This window comes from Salmo salar, chromosome 06, assembly GCF_965601325.2.
Source record: "Salmo salar chromosome 06, fSalSal1, whole genome shotgun sequence".
In the NCBI taxonomy this organism is placed as follows: Eukaryota; Metazoa; Chordata; class Actinopteri; order Salmoniformes; family Salmonidae; genus Salmo; species Salmo salar.
Window position 1 is genome coordinate 94742501 of NC_138296.1, and position 19569 is coordinate 94762069.

Consider the following 19569-nt stretch of genomic DNA (forward strand, 5'->3'; position numbering starts at 1 on the left):
AAACCCTTGAATGAGTAGGTGTGTCCAAACTTTTGACTGGTACTGTATGAGGCAATTTAGCTATTAGGATTCCTTGTACTTTGCTCCGTTCATCTTTCCCTTGATCCTGACTTGTCTCCCAGTCCCTGCCGCTGAAAAACATCCCCACAGCACAATGCTGCCACCACCACGCTTCACCCTAGGGATGGTATTGGCCAGGTGATGAGCAGTACTTGGTTTCCCCCAGACGTGACACTTGGCATTCAGGCCATAGAGTTTAATCTTGGTTTCATCAGACCAGAGAATCTTGTTTCTCATGGTTGGAGAGTCCTTTAGGTGCCTTTTGGCAAACTCCAAGCGGGCTGTCATGTGCCTTTTACTGAGGAGTGGCTTCCGTCTGGCCACTCAACCATAAAGGCCTGATTGGTGGAGTGCTCCAGAGATGGTTGTCCTTCTGGAAGGTTCTCCCATTTCTACAGACAAACTCTGGAGCTCTGTCAGACTGACCATTGGGTTCTTGGTCAACTCCTTGACCAAGGACCTTCTCCCCCGATTGCTCAGTTTGGCCGGGCGGCCAGCTCTAGGAGGAGTCTTGCTGGTTCCAAACTTCTTCCATTTATGAATGATGGAGGCCACTGTATTTTTGGGGACCTTCAATTCTGCAGAAATGTTTTGGTACCCTTCCTCAGACCTGTGCCTCGACACAATCCTGTCTCTGAGCTTTGCGGACAATTCCTTCGACCTCATGGCTTGGTTTTTGCTCTGACATGTACTGTCAACTGTGGGACCTTATATAAACAGGTGTGTGCCTTTCCAAATCATGTCCAATCAATTGAATTTACCACAAGTGGCCTCCAATCAAGTTGTAGAAACATCTCAAGGATGATCAATGGAAAAAGGATGCACCTGAGCTCAATTTCGAATCTCATAGCAAAGGGTCTGAATACTTATGTAAATAAAGGTATTTCTGTTTAAAAAGATGTCATTCTAAAAACCTGTTTTCGCTTTGTCATTATGGGGTATTGTGATGTCATTATGGGGTATTGTGATGTCATTATGGGGTATTGTGTGTAAATTGATGAGGAACATTTTTTTATTTAATCCATTTTAGAATAAGGCTGTAACTTAACAAAATGTGGAAAAAGTAAAGGGAATACTTTCTGAATGCACTGTGTGTGTGTGTGTGTGTGTGTGTGTGTGTGTGTGTCATATTTGCGTTATTTAATCCACAGTGTGAACAAGTCATTAATAGTAGCTGTGGAATACACCAGGGTAACACACACACACACACACACACACACACACACACACACACACACACACACACGTAACACCAACGCTAGGCTTACATCCCCATTATATTACACTAACACTTGTTCTCAGCCTCTGTCTCAACCAGTAACCCCTACAGTCATTTAGCTTCAGAGATTGTTCAAATGTAATCATTTAAAGTTGTGCTGTAAAGAAAAACCTACACTGTTCAAGATCGTAGCGCCCTTATTAAAATCCCTTAAAGTATGTTTTTATTTTTTTATATTCCATTGTGTGAGTTTGAAATAGGCCTACGTATGTCAACAAATGCCTTCTCCTCCCTCCCATTACCTTGATGTAGTAAATGTGCTAGTTTTATTACTGTTCTCTTTGTAAACCTCTGTAATTCCTGCGTGGTTACAGGGTTAATTCCTGAGTGGTTACAGGGTTAATTCCTGCCTGGTTACAGGGTTAATTCCTGCCTGGTTACAGGGTTAATTCCTGCCTGGTTACAGGGTTAATTCCTGAGTGGTTACAGGGTTAATTCCTGCCTGGTTACAGGGTTAATTCCTGCCTGGTTACAGGGTTAATTCCTGCCTGGTTACAGGGTTAATTCCTGCCTGGTTACAGGGTTAATTCCTGCCTGGTTACCGGGTTAATTCCTGCCTGGTTACAGGGTTAATTCCTGCCTGGTTACAGGGTTAAAACAGAAACAACTCAAAGGGTTAAGTTATGGTTTGGGGAAGGCTTAAAACAAAATAATACAAAATTACGTTTCCATTAAGTATCATAAAGTACTCTCCCTGCTTGCTAGAGAATTGTGAACTGCCGTGGTCTCAGCAGCACTCTGAGCCTGGTGAGTTCCAGCCCAGTGCTGTGCCCTGAGCCTGGTGAGTTCCAGCCCAGTGCTGTGCTCTGAGCCTGGTGAGTTCCAGCCCAGTGCTGTGCTCTGAGCCTGGTGAGTTCCAGCCCAGTGCTGTGCTCTGAGCCTGGTGAGTTCCAGCCCAGTGCTGTGCTCTGAGCCTGGTGAGTTCCAGCCCTGTGCTGTGCTCTGAGCCTGGTGAGTTCCAGCCCAGTGCTGTGCCCTGAGCCTGGTGAGTTCCAGCCCAGTGCTGTGCCCTGAGCCTGGTGAGTTCCAGCCCAGTGCTGTGCCATCTTTTGGGGGGAAGGCATTCCCTTGGCAGACACACACACACACACACACGACACACACGCCACACACACGCCACACACACACACACGCGCACCAGTGACACAGATACGCCACACACACACACACGCGCGCACCAGTGACACAGATACGCCACACACAGACACAGGCACACACACGCACCAGACACACACACACACACACACACAGGCACACACACGCACCAGACACACAGATATGCCACACACACACACTCACACACATATAGAAAGCTGCTCATTGACTACAGCTCAGCATTCAACACCATAGTGCCCTTAAAGCTCATCACTAAGCTAAGGACCCTGGGACTAAACAACTCCCTCTGCAACTGGGTCCTGGACTTCCTGACGGGCCACCCCCAGGTGGTAAGGGTAGGTAACAATCAATCAATCAATCAATCAATCAATCGAATGTATTTATTAAACCCTCCTTACATCAGCTGATGTCACAAAGTGCTGTACAGAAACCCAGCCTAAAACCCCAAACAGCAAGCAATGCAGGTGTAGAAGCACGGTGGCTAGGAAAAACTCCCTAGAAAGGCCAAAACCTAGGAAGAAACCTAGAGAGGAACCAGGCTATGAGGGGTGGCCAGTCCTCTTCAGGCTGTACCACAACACATCTGCCATGCGGATCCTCAAAACGGGGGCCCCTCAGGGGTGCGTGCTTGGTCCCCTCCTGTACTTTGTATTAGCTCCATGACTGCATGGCCAAGCACGACTCCAACACCATCATTAATTAAGTTTGCCGACGAAACAACACTGGTAGACCTGATCACCGACAATGATGAGACGGCGTATAGGGAGGAGGTCAGAGACCTTGCAGTGTGGTGCCAGGATAACAACCTCTCCCTCAACGTGATCAAGACAAAGGAGATGATCGTGGACACAGGAAAAGGAGGGCAGAGCACGCTCCCATTCTCATCAAAGGAGCTGTAGTGGAGCAGGTTGAGAGCTTCAAATTCCTTCGTGTCCACATCAACAACAAACTAGAATGGTCCAAACACACCAAGACAGTCGTGAAGAGGGCACGACTGTCTCCGTCAGGAGACTGAAAAGATTTGGCATGGCTCCTCAGAACCTCAGAAGGTTCTACAGCTGCACCGTCGAGAGCACCCTGACTGGTTGCATCACCGCCTACAATGGCAACTGCTCGCCCTCAGACCGCAAGGCACTACAGAGGGTCCTGCCATCCAGTACCTCTATACCAGGCGGTGTCAGAGGAAGGCCCTAAAAATTGCCAAAGACTCATTAAGAAGGAATTAAAGTCCACAAATTAACTTTTAACCTCTATGGGCTAGGTGGGACGCTAGCGTGCCACCCGTGGTGCACTCCATCAACAGCAGGTGCATTTCAAGAGCGGCAAATTTGAATCAAAATAAATGTCAAAATTCAAATTTTTCAAAAATACAACTATTTTACACCATTTGAAAGATAAACATCTCCTTAATCTAACCACGTTTTACGATTTCAAAAAGGTTTTACGGCGAAAGCATAAATTTAGAGTATGTTAGGACAGTACATTTACAAGAGTTGTGTGTAATGTTTTGTCAAGTCAAAGACAGGGTCACCAAAACCATAAAACCAGCTAAAATGATGCACTAACCTTTTACAATCTCCATCAGATGACACTCCTAGGACATTATGTTAGACAATGCATGCATTTTTAGTTCTATCAAGTTCATATTTATATCCAAAAACAGCGTTTTACTATGGCATTGATGTTGAGGAAATCGTTTCCCTCCAATAACCGGCAGTCAAGTCAGCGTCACAAATTAAATAATTAAAATTAGAAAACATTGGTAAAATATTATATTGTCATTTAAAGAATTATAGATGTACATCTCTTGAACGCAATCAACTTGCCAGATTTAAAAATAACCTTACTGGGAAATCACACTTTGCAATAATCTGAGCACTGCGCCCAGAAAAATACGCGTTGCGATACAGACTAGACGTCATGTTGGGGAGATCTAAAATCGAAAATACTATGTAAATAATCCATTACCTTTGATTCTCTTCATCAGATGTCACTTCCAGGTATCACAGGTCCATAACGAATGTAGTTTTGTTCAAAAAAGCTCATAATTTATGTCCAAAAATCTCCGTCTTGTTAGCACATGATCTAAGCCAGCCGGACTTCTCGTCATGAACGAGGGGAAAAAATATATTTCCGTTCGTTCAAACATGTCAAACGTTGTATAGCATAAATCATTAGGGCCTTTTTTAACCAGAACATGAATAATATTCAAGGTGGACGAATGCATACTCTTTTATAACGTATTGGAACGAGGGTACCCAACATGAACTCGCGCGCCAGGTGTCTAATGGGACATCATCGTTCCATGGCTCTTGTTCGGTCAGATCTCCCTCCAGAAGACTCAAAACACTTTGTAAAGGCTGGTGACATCTAGTGGAAGCAATAGGAAGTGCCAAAATATTCCTCAGCCCCTGTGTTTTTCAATGGGATAGGTTTAAAGTCAATACAACACATCAGGTATCCACTTCCTGTCAGAAAATGTCTCAGGGTTTTGCCTGCCAAATGAGTTCTGTTATACTCACAGACACCATTCAAACAGTTTTAGAAACTTTAGAGTGTTTTCTATCCATATATAATAAGTATATGCATATTCTAGTTACTGGGTAGGATTAGTAACCAGATTAAATCGGGTACATTTTTTTTATCCAGACGTGCAAATGCTGCCCCCTAGCCCTAACAGGTTAAGAAGGTACACCTGTTAATTGAAATACATTCCAGGTGACTACCTCATGAAGCTGGTTGAGAGAATGCCAAGAGTGTGCAAAGCTGTCATCAAGGCAAAGGGTGGCTATTTGAAGAATCTCAATATAAAATATATTTTGATTTGTTTAACACTTTTTTGGGTTACTACATGATTCCATATATGTTATTTCATCGTTTTGATGTCTTCACTATTGTTCTTCAATGTAGAAAATATTACAAAAAAAATAAAAATAAACCTTGAATGAGCAGGTGTTCTGAAACTTTTGACCGGTAGTGTAGGTAGGGGTAAAGTGACTAGGCAAAAAGTTAGATGATACATATTACCTCAATTACCTGGACTAACCTGCACCCCAGCACATTGACTCTGTACCGGTACCCCCTGTATATAGACTCATTACTAACCTGATCCCCAGCACATTGACTCTGTACCGGTACCCCCTGTATATAGCCTCCACATTGACTCTGTACCGGTACCCCCTGTATATAGCCTCCACATTGACTCTGTATCGGTACCCCCTGTATATAGCCTCCACATTGACTCTGTACCGGTACCCCCTGTATATAGCCTCCACATTGACTCTGTACCGGTACCCCCTGTATATAGCCTCCACATTGACTCTGTACCGGTACCCCCTGTATATAGCCTCCACATTGACTCTGTACCGGTACCCCCTGTATATAGCCTCCACATTGACTCTGTACCGGTACCCCCTGTATATAGCCTCCACATTGACTCTGTACCGGTACCACCTGTATATAGCCTTCACATTGACTCTGTACCGGTACCCCCTGTATATAGCCTTCACATCGACTCTGTACCGGTACCCCCTGTATATAGACTCATTACTAACCTGTTCCCCAGCACATTGACTCTGTACCGGTACCCCCTGTATATAGCCTCCACATTGACTCTGTACCGGTACCCCCTGTATATAGCCTCCACATTGACTCTGTACCGGTACCCCCTGTATATAGCCTCCACATTGACTCTGTACCGGTACCCCCTGTATATAGCCTCCACATTGACTCTGTACCGGTACACCCTGTATATAGCCTCCACATTGACTCTGTACCGGTACCCCCTGTATATAGCCTCCACATTGACTCTGTACCGGTACCCCCTGTATATAGCCTCCACATTGACTCTGTACCGGTACACCCTGTATATAGCCTCCACATTGACTCTGTACCGGTACCCCCTGTATATAGCCTCCACATTGACTCTGTACCGGTACACCCTGTATATAGCCTCCACATTGACTCTGTACCGGTACCCCCTGTATATAGCCTCCACATTGACTCTGTACCGGTACACCCTGTATATAGCCTCCACATTGACTCTGTACCGGTACCCCCTGTATATAGCCTCCACATTGACTCTGTACTGGTACCCCCTGTATATAGCCTCCACATTGACTCTGTACCGGTACCCCCTGTATATAGCCTCCACATTGACTCTGTACCGGTACCCCCTGTATATAGCCTCCACATTGACTCTGTACCGGTACCCCCTGTATATAGCCTCCACATTGACTCTGTACCGGTACCCCCTGTATATAGCCTCCACATTGACTCTGTACTGGTACCCCCTGTATATAGCCTCCACATTGACTCTGTACCGTAATACCCTGTATATAGCCTCCACATTGACTCTGTACCGTAATACCCTGTATATAGCCTCCACATTGACTCTGTACCGGTACCCCCTGTATATAGCCTCCACATTGACTCTGTACCGTAATACCCTGTATATAGCCTCCACATTGACTCTGTACCGGTACCCCCTGTATATAGCCTCCACATTGACTCTGTACTGGTACCCCCTGTATATAGCCTCCACATTGACTCTGTACCGTAATACCCTGTATATAGCCTCCACATTGACTCTGTACCGTAATACTCTGTATATAGCCTCCACATTGACTCTGTACCGGTACCCACTATATAGCTTCGTTATTGTTATTTTATTGTTGCTCTTGAATTATTCTTAGTTTTTCTATTACCTTTTTTTCCCCTATTTTTATTTATTTATTGTTTACTTCAGTTTATTTAGTTAATACTTAACACTTTTTTTTTTTCTTAAAATTGCATTGTTGGTTAATTTAATTGCTTGTAAGTAAGCATTTCACTGTCAGGTCTACACCTGTTGTATTTGGCGTATGTGACAAATAAAGGGTGATTTTTATTTGTTACACACCACACGCATACACCGCACAAACACACACTAGTTCTGGGCAGTATACCGTTTTTGACTATATACCAGTATTGATGCACCCGTTTAGGTTTTAACTTTACCTTCTATAACGAAATGTGGATGTTTGGTTTGTTAAATGTGATACGTAGTGTCACATTTTATAGTTTACTTCCTCACAGACCTAGCTCCGCCCCCTGACAATCAAGGAGCGCATTAGTTGTTCCTGGACCTCATGGAGAGACTTGTGATCAGTCTGCATGGTCAATGCAGCACGTGGAGAGACTTGTGATCAGTCTGCATGGTCAATGCAGCACGTGGAGAGACTTGTGATCAGTCTGCATGGTCAATGCAGCACGTGGAGAGACTTGTGATCAGTCTGCATGGTCAATGCAGCACGTGGAGAGGCTTGTGATCAGTCTGCATGGTCAATGCAGCACGTGGAGAGACTTGTGATCAGTCTGCATGGTCAATGCAGCACGTGGAGAGACTTGTGATCAGTCTGCATGGTCAATGCAGCACGTGGAGAGACTTGTGATCAGTCTGCATGGTCAATGCAGCACGTGGAGAGACTTGTGATCAGTCTGCATGGTCAATGCAGCACGTGGAGAGACTTGTGATCAGTCTGCATGGTCAATGCAGCACGTGGAGAGACTTGTGATCAGTCTGCATGGTCAATGCAGCACGTGGAGAGACTTGTGATCAGTCTGCATGGTCAATGCAGCACGTGGAGAGACTTGTGATCAGTCTGCATGGTTAATACAGTTTTCACTTTGCTTCTTACATCTGCAAACAGCTAGTTTGTATTTTCTTAGTAATTTGGTCCTAAATCTTGATAGCCACTAATACTAATGCAAATCGCTAATGCTCAGAGCAAACGTAATTATCTATACAGCCTGATTAAAAAAAAAAAAAAAAAAAAAAAAAGAGTGGGGTAACATCTCACAGCAAGAACTGGCAAATCTGGTGACGTCCATGAAGAGTAGATGCACTGCAGTAGGTAATGCAGCTGGTGGCCACACCAGATACTGACTAACTTTTGATTTTGACCCCCCCCCCCTTTGTTCAGGGACACATTATTCCATTTCTGTTAGTCACATGTCTGTGGAACTTGTTCAGTTTATGTCTCAGTTGTTGAATATTGTTATGTTCATACAAATATTTACCCATCTTACGTTTGCTGAAAATAAACGCAGTTGATAGTGAGAGGACGTTTCTTTTTTTGCTGAGTTTAGTATGTACAGTACCAGTCAAAAGTTTGGACACACCTACTCGTTCAATATTTTTACTATTTTCTATATAGGGGATTGGAAATTATGCCGACAATTACATTGATGGAAGCTACAGTGCCTTGCAAAAGTATTCATCCCCCTTGGCGTTTTTTCCTATTTTGTTGCATTACAACCTGTAATTTAAATGTATTTTTATTTGGATTTCATGTAATGGACATACACAAAATAGTCCATATTGGTGAAGTGAAATGAAAAAAATGTGTTTCAATTTTGTTGTTGTTGACATTTCAACAGAAAAGTGGTGCGTCCATATGTATTCACCCCCTTTGCTATGAAGCCTCTAAATAAGATCTGGTGCAACCAATTACCTTCAGAAGTCACATAATTAGTTAAATTGCACACAGGTGGACTTTATTTAAGTGTCACATGATCTGTCACATGATCTCAGTATATCTACACCTGTTCTGAAAGGCCCCAGAGTCTGCAACACCACTAAGCAATGGGCACCACCAAGCAATGGGCACCACTAAGCAATGGGCACCACTAAGCAATGGGCACCACTAAGCAATGGGCACCACCAAGCAAGTGGCACCATAAAGACCAAGTAGATACAAAACCCCCACAAATCTATTTTAATTCCAGGTTGTAAGGCAACAAAATAGGAAAAATGCCAAGGGGGGTGAATACTTTTGCAAGCCACTGTATGTCTTAATTGTATTAATTATATCTACAATATTAAAGCTGATCTAAAATAATCATTTTTAAATGTAAAAATATTGAATAACAATAATATATAAAATGAATGTGTTGCCACCCTAGAGTCACACACAACTCAAAAAGTTATTTTGTAACTTTTATTATTAAAAAAAACAACATAAAATACGGTCAAATACCGTCAATTTATTGTTAAATACAATGATATGATTTTTTGCCGTATCGCCCAGCCCTAACATACACACCCACCACAAGACGACAAAACAGTTATGAAATATTTAATAAGCGTCCCTCCCTCATATTGTTTGGGAGGTAAAATATATTTGAAAAGCCCCTAGCTGAGATGTAAAATGGTTTAGAGGTGTGGGCTGAGGTACTGGGAGGAGGGAGGGAGGGAGGGAGGGAGGGAGGAAAGGATGGGGAAGTATAGAAGAGAGAGACAGAGAGCGTTGTATATAAGGGGGAGGGAGAGGTTTTGAAAGGCCCAGAGAGGGGGAGGGAGGGACGGAGGAAAGGATGGGGAAGTGTAGAAGAGACAGACAGAGAGCGGTGTATATAAGGGGGAGGGAGAGGTTTTGAAAGGCCCAGAGAGGGGGAGGGAGGGACGGAGGAAAGGATGGGGAAGTGTAGAAGAGACAGACAGAGAGCGGTGTATATAAGGGGGAGGGAGAGGTTTTGAAAGGCCCAGAGAGAGGGAGGGAGACATTCTGTGTTCTCCTCCCAAACATCTAGTGTGGGTCTGTGCTGCTCTGTAACAGATGGCTCAGCCTGCATGGAGCGTTCCAATGGTACAGGACAGCAGCATGTTAGAACCCTCTACTGTCATCTCTCTGGAGCGCTCCAATGGTACAGGACAGCAGCATGTTAGAACCCTCTACTGTCATCTCTCTGGAGCGCTCCAATGGTACAGGATAGCAGCATGTTAGAACCCTCTACTGTCATCTCTCTGGAGCGTTCCAATGGTACAGGACAGCAGCATGTTAGAACCCTCTACTGTCATCTCTCTGGAGCGCTCCAATGGTACAGGACAGCAGCATGTTAGAACCCTCTACTGTCATCTCTCTGGAGCGCTCCAATGGTACAGGACAGCAGCATGTTAGAACCCTCTACTGTCATCTCTCTGGAGCGCTCCAATGGTACAGGACAGCAGCATGTTAGAACCCTCTACTGTCATCTCTCTGGAGGGCTCCAATGGTACAGGACAGCAGCATGTTAGAACCCTCTACTGTCATCTCTCTGCATTTCTCTCTCTTCCTCTCTCTCTCTCTTCCTCTCTCTCTTTCCTTCTCTCTTCCATCCGCCACGTTCCATCATAGTTCAGTAGGTGAGAGAAAGTGTTTGGTAAGAGTTTGGAAAGATCATCACTTTTTTTGTTGTATGTTTTTCATTTGCTCTCTGTTTACCAGTTAGTGAGCTGGCTTATGACTAAGTGACATTTCGATTTCATATGGTGGTATAGGTTCAGCTGATCATTGCTGGTAACTGTCTGGGGTTGGCAGGAGTCCTGTGGACAGTCTACAGAGCTGGTGAACCCAGTTACAGGGTTCTGTCCGGTGTCCAGGTGCCACTGAGGGATATGTTAAGCTCTCTGCACACCCAGCTTCCCCCCAACAACCCCCATTCACTCCCCACTGCTACCCAGCTTCCCCCCAACAACCCCCATTCACTCCCCACTGTGCACCCAGCTTCCCCCCAACAACCTCCATTCACTCCCCACTGTGTACCCAGCTTCCCCACCATTCACTCCCCACTGTGTACCCAGCTTCCCCACCATTCACTCCCCACTGTGAACCCAGCTTCCCCCCACAGTTCCCTTGTCTACTCCATCCCCACTCCACAGTATCTACAGCCTACAGTATCTGTCTAAGGCGGGGGGGTCACAACCTGTCTCACTGGAAGAGCCCTTTTTCCCCACACACAACAAAAAAAAGTGTTGAGTGAGCCGCACAATAAATATTTGCCCTTTTCAAGTGCAATACTGGCAATATCGGATATTTAGCACCACGGAATAGCAGTTAGATCAAATTACCACAAAATCTGACGTTGAGGTTCACAGAGCAGTGGATTCAGCGGCTGTCTGGTGAAGTTGCAGTGAGAATCGAATCTCCTGAACATACAATAAATTCTACAGGAGTGATGTTACTTTTTGATTTCAAAACCTACCAAAGAAGAAAACCAGTGATTCATTGAAATAGCCACATCAAGCCCCGCAAGAAATGGAAAAATAAAACACATATACAGAAATATTAGAAGCAAACAGATGTAAACAGACTTTCTTATAGCATTCTAACTAAAAAAACAATGTGTTGTGTTTTTCTTCTTTGGCTGCTTTAGCTTCATTCATCGATAGTTGACCTAACATTCTACAAACATTCGCATTCTAGAATTACAAAAGCATATTTAGCTAGCAACGTCCATAGAAATTCGCTATTACTTGTGCAAATTTTGTTAGTATTCTGGTAATAGACGTCCAATTCTATTTTGTGCGTTTTTTTGGCGCCCCCCTTGTGGACTAACTAAGCCGGTATTACCGTAAATCCCGGTGTGAGAGAAGGATGGTATGAGCATATGGATACCGCCAAACCCTAGTAATTACTGTAGTGTTTTTTTCTGGCATTACTGTAGTATCTACAGGTAGGACTGGAGGCTGAACAGATAGTTCAAAGCTTCTCTTTTCTTCTCTTTTCTATAACAGGTAGGGAACACAATATACAGTGCATTCAGAAAGTATTCAGACCCCTTCTCTTATTCCACATTTTGTTACGTTACAGCCTTATTCTAAAATGAATTAAATATATAAAAATCCTCATCAATCTACACACAATATCCCATAATGACTAAGCGAAAACAGGTTTTTATAATTTTCTTTGCTTGCAAAGGGTTTTTCTGATAATTTTTTATACATTTGCCCAAATTTTTAAAAACGTGTTAGTTTTGTCTTTATGGGGTATTGTGTGTAGACTGATGAAGATTATTATTTTTTTTTTAATAAATTATAGAATAAGGCTGTAATGTATGTCATGACTGTCTTGTGAGGATCAGAATGGGTCAGATCAGCTTGGCAATGGCTGACAGTAACCAGGCCCAGGGGGGCTGCTGGATGGTTCACACCTTGTTGTAAATTACAGCAGGAGGGGTTTCTTTATTCCCCTCCAGTATGAACAAAGGCATGTATTTTTGTTAACAGGCTTTTCCCACTGAAACTCGAACACTGTCAAATGTGAATACTGGAATAATAATTCTAACATAAGAATGCGGGGAATGGTCAGTGGGGAGCTATAGAAAACGAATGTCATATTGTTTTTCATTTTGTGACGTCATCAACTGTATGGACGAAGTACTGTAACTTTGAAAGTATATCCCCTTTTATCTGTGATGTTTCCATCCAATACATTGTGCATATAATATGAAACATGATGCAAGTATTTTTGTTAACCTCTTGGGGCTAGGTGGGACGCTAGCGTGCCACCCGTGGTGCACTCCATCAACAGCAGGTGCATTTCAAGAGCGGCAAATTTGAATCCAAATAAATGTCAAAATTCAAATTTTTCAAAAATACAACTATGTTACACCATTTGAAAGATAAACATCTCCTTAATCTAACCACGTTTTACGATTTCAAAAAGGTTTTACGGCGAAAGCATAAATTTAGAGTATGTTAGGACAGTACATTTACAAGAGTTGTGTGTAATGTTTTGTCAAGTCAAAGACAGGGTCACCAAAACCATAAAACCAGCTAAAATGATGCACTAACCTTTTACAATCTCCATCAGATGACACTCCTAGGACATTATGTTAGACAATGCATGCATTTTTAGTTCTATCAAGTTCATATTTATATCCAAAAACAGCGTTTTACTATGGCATTGATGTTGAGGAAATCGTTTCCCTCCAATAACCGGCAGTCAAGTCAGCGTCACAAATTAAATAATTAAAATTAGAAAACATTGGTAAAATATTATATTGTCATTTAAAGAATTATAGATTTACATCTTTTGAACGCAATCAACTTGCCAGATTTAAAAATAACCTTACTGGGAAATCACACTTTGCAATAATCTGAGCACTGTGCCCAGAAAAATACGCGTTGCGATACAGACTAGACGTCATGTTGGGGAGATCTAAAATCGAAAATACTATGTAAATAATCCATTACCTTTGATTCTCTTCATCAGATGTCACTTCCAGGTATCACAGGTCCATAACGAATGTAGTTTTGTTCAAAAAAGCTCATCATTTATGTCCAAAAATCTCCGTCTCGTTAGCACATGATGTAAGCCAGCCGGACTTCTCGTCATGAACGAGGGGAAAAAATATATTTCCGTTCGTTCAAACATGTCAAACGTTGTATAGCATAAATCATTAGGGCCTTTTTTAACCAGAACATGAATAATATTCAAGGTGGACGAATGCATAGTCTTTTATAACGTATTGGAACGAGGGTACCCAACATGAAGTAGCGCGCCAGGTGTCTAATGGGACATCACCGTTCCATGGCTCTTGTTCGGTCAGATCTCCCTCCAGAAGACTCAAAACACTTTGTAAAGGCTGGTGACATCTAGTGGAAGCAATAGGAAGTGCCAAAATATTCCTAAACCCCTGTGTGTTTCAATGGGATAGGTTTAAAGTCAATACAACACATCAGGTATCCACTTCCTGTCAGAAAATGTCTCAGGGTTTTGCCTGCCAAATGAGTTCTGTTATACTCACAGACACCATTCAAACAGTTTTGGAAACTTTAGAGTGTTTTCTATCCATATATAATAAGTATATGCATATTCTAGTTACTGGGTAGGATTAGTAACCAGATTAAATGGGGTACATTTTTTTTATCCAGACGTGCAAATGCTGCCCCCTAGACCCAACAGGTTAAGATAGTACTGTGATTTTAGGAGGTATAAAATAATCTATCTCCTATAAACTGTGCATAGTAAGTAGCCACGCCCGAGTGAGGTCAGAGAGCGTGTCATACTGATGGAACTGTCCCCTTCGGCCAGAGGGCATAAAAGGATTGCCAACAGATATTAACATTAGACCAGGAAACGTGAGGCGGTAGCTACCTGTTTGAAATGGTTGTAACTTTGATCCTCAACACGAGGTGAAGAAATAAACTCACCTTTCTTTAGACCAGAGAGACGGAGAGCTTCAGCTCATGTCCATCGTGGTCCAAATCCTGAATAATCAACACGAGGTGTAGACGAGAAGCTCACCTCCCAGACAATAACTGAGACAGCTGATTAGCTGTCTTGAGTCAAATATCCAGAAAAGTGAATCTAAGTGAGACTATCCTACTACGCTCATCACCAATGGGAACCGTCGACACGGCTGGTTATCTTCCAGAGTGAACAACAGTAAAAGATGGGAAAGGGGAGACCCCTTTCGGACAATCAGAGCCATACCGTTTCCCAAGGAGGGCTAGTTCTGACCGAACAAAGGCACTCGCATGTAAATACATTAATGATTTCTTATTCCAAACGGGCGGCGGTTTGTGGGAAAACTATATGATTACTGTGGGAATAGTTCTGAAATGCATCGACAAGAAGTGCCTTTTTTTCTCTCTCCATGTCGTTGTGTAAAAAGCCATATTGTGTCAGTCCGCTAAGGACCTTTGTCTCATGTATTAAGTGTGTATGTAATCCTGTTTATTATTTAGTTAACTAGTAAATAAGTAGTAATAAGTATAACAGCCACTTGCAGCCTGTGGCGCGATTTTCAAAACATTAAAAATCCTATTACTTCAATTTCTCAAACATATGACTATTTTACAGCTATTTAAAGACAAGACTCTCGTTAATCTAACCACACTGTCCGATTTCAAAAAGGCTTTACAACGAAAGCAAAACATTAGATTATGTCAGCAGAGTACCAAGCCAGAAATAATCAGACACCCATTTTTCAAGCCAGCATATAATGTCACCAAAACCCAGAAGACAGCTAAATGCAGCACTCACCTTTGATGATCTTCATCAGATGACAACCCTAGGACATTATGTTATACAATACATGCATGTTTTGTTCAATCAAGTTCATATTTATATCAAAAACCAGCTTTTTACATTAGCATGTGACGTTCAGAACTAGCAAACTTCCGGGGAATTCGCTAACATTTTACTAAATTACTCATGATAAACGTTCACAAAAAGCATAACAATTATTTTAAGAATTATAGATACAGACCTCCTCTATGCACTCGATATGTCCGATTTTAAAATAGCTTTTTGGTGAAAGCACATTTTGCAATATTCTAAGTACATAGCTCAGGCATCACGGGCTCGCTATTTAGACACCCGGCAAGTTTAGCACTCACCATAATCATATTTACTATTATAAAAGTTTGATTACCTTTTGTTGTCTTCGTCAGAATGCACACCCAGGACTGCTACTTCAATAACAAATGTTGGTTTGGTCCAAAATAATCCATCGTTATATCCGAATAGCGGCGTTTTGTTAGTGCGTTCCAGACACTATCCGAAATAGTAAAGAAGTGTCGCGCGCATGGCGCAATTCGTGACAATAAAATTCTAAATATTCCATTACCGTACTTCGAAGCATGTCAACCGCTGTTTAAAATCAATTTTTACAACATTTTTCTCGTAGAAAAGCGATAATATTCCGACAGGGAATCTCCTTTTCGGCAAACAGAGGAAAAAATCCCAAAGGCGGGGGCGGTCGGGTCACGCGCCTAAGCCCAGAGTCCCTTGATCGGCCACTTGAGAAAGGCGATAATGTGTTTCAGCCTGGGGCTGGAATGACGACATTCTGTTTTTTCCCGGGCTCTGAGCGCCTATGGACGACGTGGGAAGTGTCACGTTAGAGCAGAGATCCTTACTAAATGATAGAGATGGAAAAGAATTTCAAGAAATGGTCAGACAGGCCACTTCCTGTAAAGGAATCTCTCAGGTTTTGACCTGCCATTTGAGTTCTGTTATACTCACAGACACCATTCAAACAGTTTTAGAAAATTTAGGGTGTTTTCTATCCATATGTAATAAGTATATGCATATTCTAGTTACTGGGTAGGAGTGGTAACCAGATTAAATCGGGTATGTTTTTTTATCCAGCCGTGTCAATACTGCCCCCTAGCCCTAACAGGTTAACCAATTTGTGTAGTATTGAATCAGAAGTAAGGCTGGGGGTTTTTGCAGATGCAAGGATGTTACAACTGTTCAGAATGATGATATGATAAGAAGTAATGATTAATCAGGTGACTGTTTATCGATGTAATAGATATGTCTTATAGAGTTTAATTTGGCAGATGGTAACTCTTTAAACAACCTCTTCCGTGGTGCCCCAAATTCCTAATGAGTTAATTGTTACATGATTAATTTAAATCAGGTAACAATTAAACATAGTTAGTGGATTAAATAAATAACAGTCAACAGATTAATGAAAGTAAAGTCACGATACGTAACAAATTGCGGAAAAAGTCTGAATACTTTCCGAATGCACTGTACATACACTACATGACCAAACGTATGTGCACACCTGCTCGTTGAACGTCTCATTCCACAATCATGGGCATTAATATGGAGATGTTGCTATACTGTATGTATTATGTATACTGAACAACATGTAAAGTGTTGGTCCCATGTTTCATGAGCCGTAATAATAAAAGATCCCAGAAATGTTCCATACGCACGAAAAGCGTATTTGTCTTTCTCTCAAATTTTATGCAGAAATTTGTTTACATCCCTGTTAGTGAGCATTTCTTCTTGTTAGTGAGTACTTCTCCTCCTTTGTCAAGAAATCCATCCCTCCTGACAGTTGTGGCATATTAAGAAGCTGATTAAACAGCATGATCATTACACAGGTGCACTTTGTGCTGGGGACAATAAAGGGCCACACTAAAATGTGCAGTTTTGTCACACAACACAATGTCTCGAGTTTTGAAGGAGCGTGCAATTGGCATGCTGACTGCAGGAATGCCAGAGAATTGAATGTTCTTTTCTAATTTTCCTTTTAGAGAATTTGTCAGTACATCCAACCGGCCTCACAACCGCAGGCCAAGTGTAACACGCCAGCCCAGGACCTCCACATTCAGCTTCCTCACCTGCGGGATCGTCTAAGACCAACCACTCTCCACAAACCTTCTCAGTGAAACTCCTCCGCGTGTTCGTCGTCCTCACTAGGGTCTTGACTTGACTGTAGATTGGCGTCGTAACCCGACTTCAGTGGGAAAATGTTCACCTTCGATGGCCACTGGCATGCTGGAGAAGTGTGCTCTTTAGGGATTAATCCCGGTTTCAACTGTACCGAGCAGATGGCAAACAGCGTGTATGTTGTTGTGTGGGCGAGTGGTTTGCTGATGTCATCATTGTGAACAGAGTGCCCCATGGTGGGGTTATGATATGGGCAGGTATAAGCTATGGACAACAAACACAATTGGATTTTATCAATGTCAATTTGAATGTACAGAGATCTACTGACAACATCCTGAGGCCCATTGTCGTGCCGTTCATCCGCCGCCATCACCTCATGTTTCAGCATGATAATGTAGAGCCTCATGTCGCAAGGTTCTGTACACAATTCTTGGAAGATGAAAATGTCTCAGTTCTTCCATGCACCGCATACTCACCAGACATGTCACCAATTAAGCATGTTTGGGATGCTCTGGATCGATGTGTATGACAGCGTTTTTCAGTTCCTGCCAATATCCAGAAACTTTGTACAGCTATTGAAGAGGAGTGGGAACAACATTCCACAGGCCACAACCTGATCAACTCTATGCTGCATGAGGCAATTGGTGGTCACACCAGATACTGACTGGTTTTCAGATCCACATCCCTATCTTTTTTTTTTTTTTAAGGCATCTATAACCAACAGATGCATATCTGTATTCCCAGTCATGTGAAATAAATAGATTTCCTCATGTGAAATCTTTGAAATTGTTGCATGTTGCGTTTTTATATTTTTGTTCACTGTACAGACATGGTATTGTTGCTATATTTACATTGGTTGATCTTTTGCTTTGATCGTTTTCACATGCAGCCAAACATGGAACTTCATCAAACGAATGTCCCTGGGCATAACTTCTGACATTTTGTTCATTCATCAACTAGACTTTTGATGTTTCGTCCAATCACAAACAAGACTTTTGATACTGTATTTCCACCAATCACAAATGTGACTTTTCACATTTTCGTCCCCAATCACAAATGAAACTTTTAACCATTTTGTCCAATCACATCCCATTAATTGTACACCCGTTGTGTTTTCTGGCCAATCAGAGCTGCCAGAGAACTGGACAGACACCAAGGAGACCCTATTGGAAGGGATGGTCTTCCAGGTCAAGTACCTGGGGATGACTCTGGTGGGACAGCCTAAAGGAGAGGACATGGCTGCTGCTGCTATACACAGGATAGTCTCTACGGTGAGTTAGGGTGTGTGTGGGCGAGTCTCTGCCTGTCTGTCTGCCTGTCTGCCTGCCTGTCGGTCTGTTAGGTTGCCTGCCTGCCTGCCTGCCTGTCGGTCTGTTAGGTTGCCTGCCTGACTGCCTGTCAGACTGCCTGCCTGCCTGCCTGCCTGCCTGTCTGTCGGTCTGTTAGGTTGCCTGCCTGCCTGTCTGTCTGTTAGGTTGCCTGACTGACTGCCTGTCAGACTGACTGACTGACTGACTGCCTGCCTGCCTGCCTGCCTGTCTGCCTGCCTGACTGACTGACTGCCTGTCTGCCTGCCTGCCTGCCTGCCTGTCTGTCTGTGCATTCAGAGTAGTATGACAGTCCATAGTTTATTGACTAAGACATATTAGCGCCTTGGGTTTGAGAAAAGTGCTTTACAAATGAAATGTGTTATTATTATTATTATATTCACACAGTCTACTAATCCTTTTTAGCTGAACAGATTACATCCTGTGTTGATTTGATGGCCTCATGGCCTCATAAGATATTCTGATTCCAAGCATTCTGCTGGTGCTCTGGTCTGACTGATCCAGACAGTATTACAATGTTAGCATGAAGGTCAGTTTGGTCATATTGGAAACACAAGTGAGTCCAGGATTATCTGTCAGCAGCCCAATGTGCTCCAGTCACAACATAACTACACGACATGACATGACATCACACACACACACACACACACACACCAACTTAACAGCACAACACAGCAACCTTGCAACTCAAGGGTGGTCTGTCTGTCTGTCTGTCTGTCTGTCTGTCTGTCTGTCTGTCTGTCTGTCTGTCTGTCTGTCTGTCTGTCTGTCTGTCTGTCTGTCTGTCTGTCTGTCTGTCTGTCTGTCTGTCTGTCTGTCTGTCTGTCTGTCTGTCTGTCTGTCTGTC

The 19569-nt window shown here is 42.9% G+C and overlaps 1 protein-coding gene across 1 annotated transcript in view; it reads left to right on the plus strand.

Annotated features, from left to right (window-relative positions):
• The window catches only part of LOC106594046 (low density lipoprotein receptor adapter protein 1), a 129711-nt gene that overhangs the window by 44911 nt on the left and 65231 nt on the right, over positions 1–19569 (plus strand). The window contains exon 2 of the mRNA XM_045721182.2: positions 18523–18665. Coding sequence (XP_045577138.1) covers positions 18523–18665 — 143 coding nt within the window. The remainder of the gene's footprint in view (positions 1–18522; positions 18666–19569) is intronic.